Genomic DNA, 13,651 nt, shown 5'->3' with positions numbered 1-13,651 from the left:
CTCTATTTCCCTTCACCACTACTTTCTAAAGAGATCTCACTCTTTAGGTCAGTCTGGAACTCACTGTTTAGCACAGGGCATCTTAAAACTCCAAGGCAATGTTATTGCCTCAGCTCTCATGTGATGGGATTAAAGGTATGGCATACCATACAGAGCATATTATTTTTTTGACTTTTGATTTTCTGGTGAAGCCTCCCTAACTTGCCCAGATTGGCCTTTACCTCCTCTTGCTGCTCAGGCAATGCTTAAGCCTGCTATCTTGCTTCCTTAGTCTCAGAGGTAGCTAGGATAGAGGCCTCCACTGCTAGGTCTGCCCCATTTCAATTACTGGTTTATAGAGGATAAGAAACATCATTAGGTGACCCTAATTCTGTAAAATGTGTGACGATGTAGAAACAGTTGAAGTTATCATTTGAGAAATCAATCATATAATCTGAGACACAAACTCCTTACACCAAGTTTCTTTCTACTTTAGACATCAATCTGCATAGTAGCATTATATTATGTAAAGGAAAACAGGTACTCTATCGCTTGGAAGTTGGAAAACTGTATTTATTGTCACAGAAGGACATTTGTCAAAGCACATAACACTGTATTCACAGGTTTAAAAAAATCATAGTACCACTGTTATTCTTACCAGTGGGAGGGCACACGCCGTGCAGGTGGTGGCAGCAGGTAACAGACACATAAACACAGGAAATAGCCATAAGTATTTATTAAGGAAGAGGGAGAGAAAAAGAGAGAGAGAAGAGATAAAAGGAGAGAAAAGAGATAAAAGGAGAGAGAGACAGAGAAAATGCGTGTGCACGTCAAGGAAGCAGAAAAAGAAGGGCCCAAGATGGCAGCAGGCCAGTCAGAGGTAATGGGAGTGGGCGTGGCTTGTCCCTTAAAGCGACAGGAAAACACAACAACCACAATCATTTATTTCCAACATTTATAAAGCTACAACTCTTAAACATAAACTCAGAAGGGGATTTATTTTCATTTTGATTTTAATGGTATTAAGGGCATTGGAAGTAAAGGCTTCTGATTGGATCTAGGATATAATTTAGAATAAAGTACCAGTCCAAATTTTATGAGATCAGAGTTGAGACAGAAAAACAAAATCAAATGACGCCCCCATGTGAGGATAACATGTAAAAGTGGTTATCTGCAGTCAAATGGAGGAGACCTCTAGAGAAACCAACCAGAATCTTGGTCTTAGAAAATATGAGAAAATAATTTTCTTTTATTTAAACCTCTGAACATATGGTATTTTTTCATAGTACCTGAATTGTCTAATATAGTATCCCATGTTTTTACCTCTATGAACATTCGGGTTTATTTGTTTGTTTGTTTTGTTTGTGTGTTTTACTATTCACAAAAGAAGAAAATTAGCCTTTATTTTATGATAAACTTCTAAAATTTATGATATAATTCACAGTGTTTTAAATAAAATTAGTAGACATTTTGAAAATTTAGAAGAATTCATTTACAGGTTAATGAGGTGCACTATGTTTTCCCTTAGATTCTCTCCTGGATTATTTTCAAATTTTGCTCTCATATACAGTGGGTATATTCTTCGGGAAGCATATTTAATGGTAAGTAATTTTCCATTTCACAATGCAACTAACTATACTCCTCTTCTTTCAATTTCTAAAATGGTGAATTAAATGCTTTGATATTTAAGGTGATGCCAACTATAGTGTATTTAGCAACAGAATGATTCATCATTGATATGGTCAATTATGACACTGTACTCTAGCACAATCATTTAATAAGACCAGAATTATGCAATGATCAGTACATTTCCTCATCTATAGATGAATAAACTAAAGTTCAAAGAGCCTTAGCCGTGACTACTTGGACAAGGAGTGGCTTTATCATACAAATTAGGTCAATCAGCTTCTACTAAAAGTTGTAATCAAATACAGAGTAAAGAGCAGAAAAAGGGTTGAAGATAATACATTCCCAATGAAATGTCCTTTGAAGACTTTCAGTTTGCTTCCACTACATGAATTTTCAAATCTGCCAGTGTCTTACTATTATATATTATTTATATAAATATATACATATATAACATATTAATATAAATGTACTGCAATTTGATGTTAATATATGTAATATATACATATTAATATAAACGGAGACTGTGGTAGCTTAGAAAATATTATGGGTATGGGTGTTTTACCTGTCTATCACAGGCATACAGTGCCTGCAGAAGCCAAAAGAGGTTGTCAGATCCCCTGAAAATATAGTGACAAAGAGTTGTGAGCCACTATTTGAGTGCAGGGAATCAAACAAGAAGCCTCTGGAAGAACAGCAAGTGTTCTTAACCACTGAACTATCTCTACAGCCTGGCTGCTCCTTTAAAGTCGAATCCATTAGCTTTTCTCCATTCTCTGGTTGAGTTATCTCAAATACTTCCAACAAATTCCATTTTTCTCTTGAATCAGACAGTCAATTTTGGTTGTAAGCTACTAAAGATCAATATCTGATAAACTCAAGCAAATGAATGCATAGAGCATGATTGTTTTTTTGAATCTTTTACTTACATATATATCATATATGTTACTATACACTGAAAACAAAATAAGAAAGGTTCCTGAAGTGCAGCATTGCTTAGAATTTCAATGACTAAGAAAGGAGAACAGTCCAAGCACTGCAAGTCCGTCTTCATTTAGATGGGTTTTATTACACTAAAGTACACTGGTTTGGTGACTCACAAGTGATAATTCACTACTGAAATAAAAAAAAAAGCATTGTACAGCCATTATATCCTTTAGTGTTACTTCTAATTTTGATTAACTCATTTGTTTTCCTTTTCTCATCAAATATCATAGCAGCTGATTTTGACCCTCTAAATATTTTGAAGAATATCTGATAAGTTTAATTACATCAATCCTCCTTTTTCAGGAAATGAATATTGTAATGTATTTTAGAGGTTCTTGTGAAAAGCAGTGGATAATAATTTTAAAATCAAAGAAGAATTTATCATTAAAAATTTAGGTGAGAAATCGTATCATCTTTGAAGCATATTCTGCAATTTATTAAAGAAAAAGATCATTAGAATCATCTTTTATAAGTGAAATTTAACAAAAATTCTAGCTAATCATATATCAATCGTTAGTTAATTCCATTTCTAAAAAGATTAAAGATCTAAGCTAACTATTTCTATGCACTTCAGTAAATTTCTGCGAGTTTAGACATTTATATCTACTCAGAATCCTTTGTATTCAAGGAACATCATTTTTATTCCTACACATTGTGGGAATATCAACCATATATATGATATTTCTCTTTATTAATGACATGTATTTCCCTGAAAGTATTTCCCAGAAGATAAAAATCCAACTGAAAAGTGTGTAAAAGTGTGTGTAGGGGGATATTGCAAAACCTTTACTTCTTTTTTCCTTTAGAACACCTATTACTACATGATAGTATTTCCCCCAAGACGATTTTTTATTTTATTTGAAGTTGGCAAAAATCTTTGTGCTAAATCCTTTGAGCATACCTCTAGTGATAGATGTCAGATCAGTGCTATATGGAAAAACTTTTATTTGACAGGTAGATGACAGGAAGAGAGCTCTCTCCAAAATAAATGACATAAGAATAAAATCTTTCTGTGAGATTAATATAATCTTTTCTTCTTGCATATAAATGAACAGTTCATTCTTGCTTCAAGATAATCACATCATGAATTTGAATAAGAAAAATTAATGCAGTTTAAAAATGACATATTTGTTCAAATTAGAATAGTTAGCTTGAGATATGTATATATCAAATGTAAAATAGATATATGACATGATATAAATATATACAATATAAATTTATGACTTCATTTTATATCTTCATAATCATAAACCAAAAGTATACATTCAAAAACTGTACATAGAGAATACATTCAACCTGAGTAGCCTCTTAGCAAGGCATGGTCTTATTAGGTTATATGGCCTATAATTATATGAACAGGACCACACTAGTTTTGCATTATAAATACAGATGTAATTACTAATTTATTTCAAGTATTGCCTAATTATTCTTGGTGTTATCTAATGAACTGACATGTTCCCCCAAAAAAGAAGAGAGAATAAAACTATACTTGAAAAATTATGGTATTTTCAAATTATCTAGTCTATCTATATGTTATCTATAATGTTATCCTTTTATATAATACATAAAGAAATATCAGGAATAAAGGGATAGCCAAAATTTCATTACATATATCACCAATCCATGCTATCCCTTGTACTTATGTATGTTACAATTAGTACAATCAAATCATTTTCATACATATTAAAATATAAATTTGTATATTTGTGCCTTGTATAGATCAGTGAATGAAAAATAAGGAATGTCATATTCATTTGGGATTTTTGTTAAAAGATATTTCTAAAAGGAGTCAAACCTCTGCAATATTTTCTGATCTGAAAAGGGAATAAACAGTGGAAGCATGGGGAGATGTCAAAGAAAGATTACTTCTCTCCAGATGCATTTTCATCTCAAGCTTCCTTAAAGGCCTTCACCTTAGAATCTGTTCAGTTGTCTGTAATAGACAGATCTTTTCCTTAAACAAGTTGGGCTGCCTTTTCTGGGCATATACAATCACTTTGGGAATTCTGTTTCTTTGTCTCCTTTTCATAAACCTCAAAAACAATACTCAAGAATTGTCCAGTCAAAGCAGTATTTTTATTATTCAATTTTTAAAGTTTTAGGCAGATATCTTGAAAATTGTGAGAGCTTATTGGTTCAATGCTACAGAGACACAAGAGTTTTGTGTTCATAGAGCACAATAATCAAATCATATTCAAAGAAAAATTCCTAGCTCTTTTCCTTATATTGTTAAGCTCTTAATATATTACCGGAGACTTAAACTATGTAAAAAGAGAGTGAAATACAAGGTTAAACCTATTTTATAAGTATGGTCTATAATCTCCAGGAAGATTTAATCAGAAGGACATAAGTAAAAATGACATCATAATCTTATGAATTTTATTATGATAAGATTTTTTAAATATTTAGTTTAATAAAGATATACTCAGTAATTAAGTTATCAACTTCACTCCTATGGCATATGATTTAGAATTGATAGATTATTCCCACTTAGATCATTTCAGCTTACATACCAAAAAAATGAGTTAAAAATTAATACTATTAAATGGTGCCTTACCTTACAAAGAAAGTTGATCTTAAAGCCCAAAGACTGGGCATTTCTTGAGCCTGAGTTCATGTAGTTTCCAATCAAAAGAACCAACTCTAAAAGTCTGTTAAAGCTTTCACTTTTCTTCAGCTCTTCACATGCAAGAGTTACTGCTATGATGCCTGGTTTGATGTTGTTTATATGTTCTTCAAAGGTGAGTTTGAAAAGGATGCTTGTGAGACGAGGCCGTAACATTTTCACCGAGCTCATCTGAAAGATAAGGAATGTCTATGATAATATTTTATAAAACGCTCTTTCATCTCCTTATTGGGGATAATTTCATGAACAATATTGTAAGTTCATACACATGGCCAATATACTGCTTTTGTTTGTTTTCAGCTTTCCAAGGAAAATTTAGGTAAAGTTTTAAAAATCAGAAGCAGTCATCATGGTTATAATCTGATAAAATACAGCTGAGGGTGAACAGTTTCTACATGTTCATTGCAAAACCTTTAGTCACACATAGCATATAGTCAAAATATATCCCTGAGATGAAATAGGAAAACTTATACGCATAAAATTGAATTGAATGTATATGTATATATGTCATAGACAGTGGGTGTTCATGACAGTCAAAAATGTAGATGTAATATTTCCTAAGAAATTATCTGTTGGTATAGTTTTGAAACTAGGGCATTAATGAAGACTAACTGTGAAATTTCTTTTCATAAAATATAGTGAATATTTAAATTTTAAATTTGTTCTAAATAATTTTACCTACATGTCAAATGTTACTGTTAACATATCATTCAATTTTTTATGTTGTTTTTTCTCAAAACAGTTCAACTTGGGTTTTAATTACTTTTTTGTAAGATTATTGATGCGCATACCAAATTCCCTTTGGTATAGCCCCAATAATAATTATTCTGAGGTTTGAATTTCCTTTGACTCCAAATTAATTATTTTCCATTTACCAAATGAAATCTGAAAAGGGGATGGGTGTAGACTAGACCCACAGGAGCATTTTATGCAAACACAATGAAAAGAAATTATTAAATATACTAATCATACTGAATTTTGCATGTGTAGTTTAGTTTTTCATAGACAAATGCTGAGCACAGACTAGGCACTGAGATATCTGCAAGTATAAAATTCATTGAAAGTATTAACAATGTCTTTTTGTTTTAAACATGTCTTCACTTTGTACCCAAGGCTTACCTTTGACTTTTGCTGATTCCATCTCAGCTTTTTAGAAGGTGATGTTACAGGCAACTGATTTAAATCACAAAGAACCTTTACGTTGAATACTCTGTTATGTTCCATGTACTTAAGTTCTGAGTACTTGTTTTCTAGCTGTTGGCACTATTTGGAAAGTTGAGGAACCTTTAAGTATGACTCAGCTGTGGGAAGTGAGTCAATGGGTGCAGGGTTTGGAAGGGTACACAACTGTCACACACTTTCTTCCTGGTCTACCATGTTGTGGACAGCCTTTGCCACATACACCTACCACCATGAACCGATCTGTCCTGCCATGCCTTCCCTTTCCATGATGGACTAAAACCCGAAAATATAAAGCAAATGAAACCTTGCCTCCCTTATATCAGTTCTGTCAGATATTTTATCACATTTATGAGAAAGGTAAGTAATATACCTTCAAAAGCTACACATGAATTACTGAGTAAACCATACTAGCTCTAATAGTGAAGCAACACAGTTGTCTGACTCTCCTTTGAGATTAACTTGCCTATTAATGATGGATATCTGCCTCTCTCTATTTGAACTCTTAACTTCAGTGAATTCTGTTTTCATACTTTCTCCAGGCAGAAATATATAAGAATGGAGATAATATTGCCCTGATAAAGTATACACATAGCTCTCATCACTTTGGATTATTTTGTTTAAAGTATACAAATTGCCCTCTTGTTTCTTCATCATTCCCATGACAAGGACAAAGTATACTACCTGTTTTAAAATGCTTACATTTATCTGGAAAATCATAACATTGGCACATGAAAACCACAGCTGACAATAAAACAGATGCACAATTCTAGATAGACAATGAGAAATTGAGTTCTAAAGAAATTTGCTGAAAGGAAAAAAAACTTTATACTGAGAACGTCAATGTTTAATAAAAGCTTCACAACAGAGAAAATAAATACATTTTGACTTGAGTGTGCACTTACATATGTGTACAGACAGAAAACAGACCTAAAGAAAATGGTAGAAAGAAGTTACATTAGAACACGTTTATGTTAGATTGATATGAAAAACAATGTAGAGTCAATGCAAAAGTACATGAAACTGAAAGCTAATGACATCAAAGTCTGTCTCTAACATGTAGATGCCCCTTTCTGTGTAAATGTGTAGAAAATCAAATTCTGTATGTATTACCCAGTCACAATTTTTCTGTCTGTCTCCATATCTCTCCCTACATCATTTCTTCTTTCATCTTACAACTGGCCTGCTTCAGTAGTCTGCCTACTGTGTATTGTCATATGTTTAGGGCACAGCTTATTACATTAGCTACTTTCTTGTTTGTGTGATCAAATATCGAACCAAAGGCAATGTAAAGGAGAACAGCATACATACCCTGGTACAAAGGCTGAGGGTTCGCTTCATCATGAGAGGGACAACATGATAGTGGGAACACTAGGTGGTATTTCACATTGTATTTACAGCCAGGAAGCAGAAAGAAAAGAATGCTGATACTCATCTATGTTTCTTCCTTTTTCTTGTTTAATTGGTCTTGCACCCTATTTAAATGGATGATGCCATCTACATTCTGGGTGAGTTCTCAATTCAACAAAGTGCCATTGGTTCAGAGTCAAAAAGGAATGAAAACCTTCGCAAGCTATGCAAAAGCTTTCAGTCCTTGTTTATTACTAATTACACATATATGCATTTATATTTTCTTCTGTCATGTGTCTCTATTTCAATTCCTGACCTACAATCTCTGACTTTGAATTTTATTTTATTCATTTTTTTAACAGAAATAGTATAGTCAACAAATAATTCTCAGTAAGAATAGGTATAGCGATAACAGCCATTAATGCTTCTTGAGAACTTTGTCAGAATTTTTTCTGCTTGAGTGATTTAATTCTCAAAGTGATCCTAGGAAAAGTCTGCTGTCTTTACAGTGCAACTATGTATGTGTGATGGTTTGAATGAGACATGCGCCATAGGCTCAGACATTTAACCCTTTGTTTCCCATTGCGAAAGCTGCTTGGGGAGGTTTATGAAGTGTGGCTCGGCTTCAAGAAGTACATCACTGGAGGAAGACTGTATGTGTTTATAGTCTCCCTTCACTTCTTGTTCACTCCCTCTGCTGCGGAATTGTGGGGGAGTACGTGTGCTTTCAGCTTTCTGCCATTGCCCCTCCTTACTGTCAAGGACGTTTATCTTTATGGAAACGTAAGCCAAATAAACTCATTCTTCTCATTATTTGCTTTTAGCCATGATGTTTTATCACAGCAACAGGAAACCAAGTAATATATAATTATAATACATTGTCCCTTAAGCATTATTAGAAACCAGAACTGTGCTGTGATTGACTGAATGACGAGTGTCAGGGAAATCACCAATAAGGTAGGTATAAAAATGTCCCAAGAAACAAGTACTGATTTATAACAGGAATAGAAAGGAAAAGATGAATGAGAAAGAATTAAGGAAAAAATAACAGTATGTGGTAACTAACTAGCTATGGGAAAAGAAAGTCAAACAGTAGTATCAAGGCGTTAATTTGGTTATTCCAACAAAGTTAGCATTAATGACAGTTTAATGAGAGCCTAAAGAAATGACTCAGTAGTTTGAAGAACTTACTGTTCTTCCAGAAGACACAAGTTGCCTTCTAAGCACTCAGAACAAGTGGCTCACAGGAAATAATTCTATTTCCAGAGTATCTGTTGCCTCTGTCCTACACTCAGTGCCCACACACATAAACAGGCACAGACACATATATACAATAAAAATAAAGTAACTTGAAAAGTTGAATTTGGTATTGATGTTGTATTGTTTAATGTTTGTTCTTTTGTTATGGGGGTTGTGGAGAGATAAATGTGCTTCTCCTCTCCTGTGATCTATGTACCAGTAAGCTAATCAAAGACGAAAAAAGATAGCACAGGCAGATAGAGTACAGTCTATGATGTCTCAAAAATAATCCTCTATGTAAAAATAGTCTGCCTAGTTTTGCAATCTTCAGTTTCCAAATTTGAAAATTCAGGAAAATTCCTGTGAATTTTTTCTAAGTTGTAGACATATAGAATGAAGTATTCTAGATGCAAATATGAGCATGTTAAAATATTTCCTGTTACTCTGATTTTTTATAATTATCATTGAAGTGACTTTGGTTGGTCATTTTCTTCTGTTAATATTGCACATTTTTATTAACAATGACACTATTAGCCTCTGTGTATTAAGAGTCTCAATCTTGAAATAATGTACCAGTTACTCATATTGGTCATACAGTACTACCTAACATTACTATTGCCCACATTTAACATGTCTTTTATTGGCAATGTATATCATTTTAACTAAAGTTTTATATATATATATATATATATATATATATATATATATATATATTACACTTTATTATAATATGTTAATATTTTAAACACTCTCACTGATTTCTCTAATTCCTCTAAATTTTCCCCTCTAAAATGATACCTTTATGTCTAGGGAATAATATGACTTCATTCATATATGGAGTTTTTGTCATTACAGTAGTACCTATTAAAGTTTTGAAATAAAATTGGATTTAATACTTATATGAATAGATTCTTTGGAAGACAAAATTACTGAGGAGGCCTAGGCTGGGCGGTGGTGGTGCACGCCTTTAATCCCAGCACTCGGGAGGCCGAGGCAGGAGGATCTCTGGGAATTCGAGGCCAGCCTAGTCTACAAGAGCTAGTTCTGGGACAGGCACCAAAGCTACAGAGAAACCCTGTCTCGAAAAGCCAAAAAAAATGTGGCCTATTATTCACTGGGTAGACTGAAATTATCATTCTCCATTTATCCATTTTTCAATCATAATAGACATTTACTATTTAACATGTTATAACTTAAAGTGCATCCTTGAAAAAGAATCAAGATACTACAGAGAAAGTGAAGTCATTCTGGGATATTTCTAACCAACCATTACTATGTCTAGAACATGGCAATAGGATTATTTTAGTCTTAAGTGTGAACTTTACAATCAGACCAGTATATGCTGATAGACAAAAGCTGAACTGTCATCAGAGGGTTTTGCTGTGTAAAGGAATAGCATGGATAGTCAAGCTTAGAAATAATAGGAAGCACTGAGCTATATCCCCAGCCACTTATAGTACTATTAAAAGGCTTGTGTCTCATAAAGGCACTTGAGCTTGAGTGCTCCTAAGTGATATAATATAGTAAATAAAGCAGAAACACTGCTGAAACGTATGTTTGGTTTGTTGTTGTGGTCCCTCACAGCATTTTACCTGACTGGCATCTTTTGTTTTATAATTCATTCCTTGAAGTGCTTTGGGATGCTGACCAGGGTGTTGTATTATGAAGCGGATTTATTTGTATTGCAAGTTACTTGTCTATCAAATTACACGAAGCGACTCTCATTTCTTCAGCTGATCTGAAACTATATTTTTTAAAAAAAGGACATTGAAAGGTTTAGTGGGAGCACTACAAGTGGGTTATTTTGCCAAAGAGGTAGGCACAGTTTCATTGATATCATTTGAATTGTATACACTGCATAACTATAAAGCTGATGAGTATGGATTTAATACCAAAATACTACAGGAATGCACAGGAAAAAAAAAGATAAGAAGGAGCAGTGCTGCTCCTTGGACTGGAGGGGGGGAGGGGGAATGGGAAGAGGAGAGGGAAGTAGGAGGAGGGAAGGAGGTGGAAATTTTCAATAAAAAATAAGTAAAAAAGAATTAGCAGTGCTAAATATCATGTATGAACAAGAAGAATATCATGAAACTTTTAGGGTTATTCATATCACCTTTTATTAATGCCTATCATATGTGAATATAATTGAAACTTTAGTCTTTTGAAAATAATAGAATTTGTTGCAATTATTAAATGGATATTAAGAAATAGTCATTATTAAGAGGCACTATCTCCTAAATTTACAAAATGTTTATTTGTATTTTACTATAGTAAAGGGAATGAATTTGGTCATATTCAAGGATGGAGTATTATTAGGTTGACAGAACTGCCTGTCTAAGTGAGATTCAGAAGCAATTACTGACAAAATTCTGTCTGGAATTGCAGGAAGGAAGCAGATACCTTTGAGATTCTCTATTAAATGAATACTTTTATCTTCTAATACACAATAAGTTCTTCAAGGGCAGGGACTCTCCGAGTCATTGTTTTACTCCCTGCACTAAATCCAGTACCTGGACAAAATAATCAATACGAGAATTTCTCATATATGTAGAAAATGGGAAATGTTTGCACGTTAGCTGTCATGAGAGATGAGAGCCATGGTTAATCTGTGAATTGAAGCTTTAAAAAATAAAGTGTTGAGAAAACTGACTTTACATCAGAAAAATAATGATGTACTGATAGTGAATATTTCCCCAAAGATAGTGATATGTGGAAATTATGCATTGAGAAATATCCACTAGTCTTTAGTATAGGGCAGAACACAATAACAGTGTTTGCCCCCAAAGACACCGTAAACTTGGAGGAATCTCACTGAGAAGTTGGATAAGAATTTCAAAATATTCTTGTCAAAAAACGTAATGGAGGCCACAAATAACTATTAAAATTGCTGTGGATCTTTGCTATTCTATTAGGGAATTAAAGACATAAAGGAAAAAATATGAGGGTAAAGTTTTGATATTTTTAAATTTAATGAAAAGTAATCAATTACAGAATTACTCGACAGCCATTGACCTCCTGTGACTATCCAATTTTCATGTGGTTTTATTTTCCCTTGTTTTATTACAAAAGGTGACTGAAATAAACAAAATAAACAATTCTGTCATGAGCATGGATTAAAATGAGAAGTTAATGAATAAACAGTAATGAGAATGACTCATGGTGACTTTTTTTACTTGATCAAAAATATTAAATTGGTTTTGTTGTTGTTGTTTCTTATGGGACAGGATTTCTCTGTGAAGCCCTGACAGTCTTGGAACTATCTATTATAGACGAGGATGGCTTCAAACTCACATAGATCCCCTCACCTTTGCTTCCCAAGTGCTGAGATTAAAGGTGTGCACCACCACTCCCTGGCTTTTAAACTTAATTTTTTTCAGATAACATTAAGCTCATCTACAAGTAAGAGCTATCATTCATATGTGCAAAAAAAATGAAAACAGAAACACCAGGCATTACACATTAAAACGCTGAAAACACTGATAAAGAAACATGTGAATATTTCACAATGAATATGCAAACCCAGGAAACGATGTAATATTAATATAAACTTGGACCTACAATTTTTTTTTCTAAATTAATTGCTTTTGATATTACATAGGAAGGGAAAAGCTTTTTATCAACCCCCCTTTCACCTGGCGAAGCTCTCTTGAACAGGGTTAATAAGCTCTTTAGAGGCTTTAAAACAATTAAAGCAAATCGAGGTTATAGTTCTATTTCTTACTCTTTTTGCCTCCATATTTTTATGCAAAAGAAATAAGAAAAAAATCATTGTTCTGTCAGTAATATAATCTGTTCTGTTCATTAAAGATTTATATGAACGAAGCTATTGAAACATCTCTTTTACTAGATTATAGCTTGAGAATGGTTTTAATTGAAAAATATGGGTAATTTTGAAGTCAGAAAAACAAAAGTACTGATTACTAAGAGAACTAATTATTGCCTTCTTTTCTCAGAAGACATGCTAGTTTAATAGATACACACAGTATGGGTCTCCATCCCCAGTGCACGACAAGTGGGAATTTCCACAGCTCTGAGACTTGAGAACAGCTGAGCTGCAGACATACTCGGAAGCAATTAAAAGCTCCAGCTGGGGATTCTGATGGCCAGAGCTTTCAAAGATCTGTGCTTTTCTTCCAGTAAAGGTACAGCACATAATTACAATGGATGTACCAAATTCAGTTCTGTAGGAGGTAAGTTAGAGGACAAGTCAGTGGGAAGCTATGTAGCCAATCCACCCTTTAAAGAAGATTATTGATCATAGAAGGTATAGGACGTAGCATGTCTCACTTGCTGGGAGGTCTGCCTCCACATGGAGGGAATATCTTCAGCTTGATATTGTTTGTTTGTTTCTTCTTAATTCCCTCCTATGCTTTTTTTTCTCCCAGTAGATTACAAGTGATTATAAGTAAACCCAAGATTCTGACAATTTACAAAAGTGAAAAGGTTAAAGCTCACCAACCAAGGGACTGACTCAGACAAGTCTTATTTTCTCTCCTTAAAAAATCTTAACCAGAAACACTTCATTGTTTCTTTTTGGTGATAATATTTTAATTAATAGAGAAGGAATAATCAAATGTATAATACACATCTTGTCCTAGCTGATAAGACGTGATTGTTATCTAGAGAGTTAGGTATTTATGAAAATTCTACAGTGTAGTGGGCCAC

At 33.4% G+C, this 13,651-nt stretch overlaps 1 protein-coding gene across 3 annotated transcripts in view; it reads right to left on the bottom strand.

The window, feature by feature from the left end:
- Diaph2 (diaphanous related formin 2) overlaps positions 1-13,651 on the bottom strand; it is a 736,918-nt gene that overhangs the window by 368,209 nt on the left and 355,058 nt on the right. For all 3 annotated transcript variants that reach the window (XM_075958584.1, XM_075958587.1, XM_075958586.1), the window contains one exon: positions 5,150-5,389. In XM_075958584.1, coding sequence (XP_075814699.1) covers positions 5,150-5,389 — 240 coding nt within the window. The remainder of the gene's footprint in view (positions 1-5,149; positions 5,390-13,651) is intronic.

The sequence above is a fragment of the Microtus pennsylvanicus genome, chromosome X (assembly GCF_037038515.1).
Source record: "Microtus pennsylvanicus isolate mMicPen1 chromosome X, mMicPen1.hap1, whole genome shotgun sequence".
Taxonomy (NCBI): domain Eukaryota; kingdom Metazoa; phylum Chordata; class Mammalia; order Rodentia; family Cricetidae; genus Microtus; species Microtus pennsylvanicus.
This window is presented reverse-complemented; position numbering and strand designations above follow the sequence as displayed.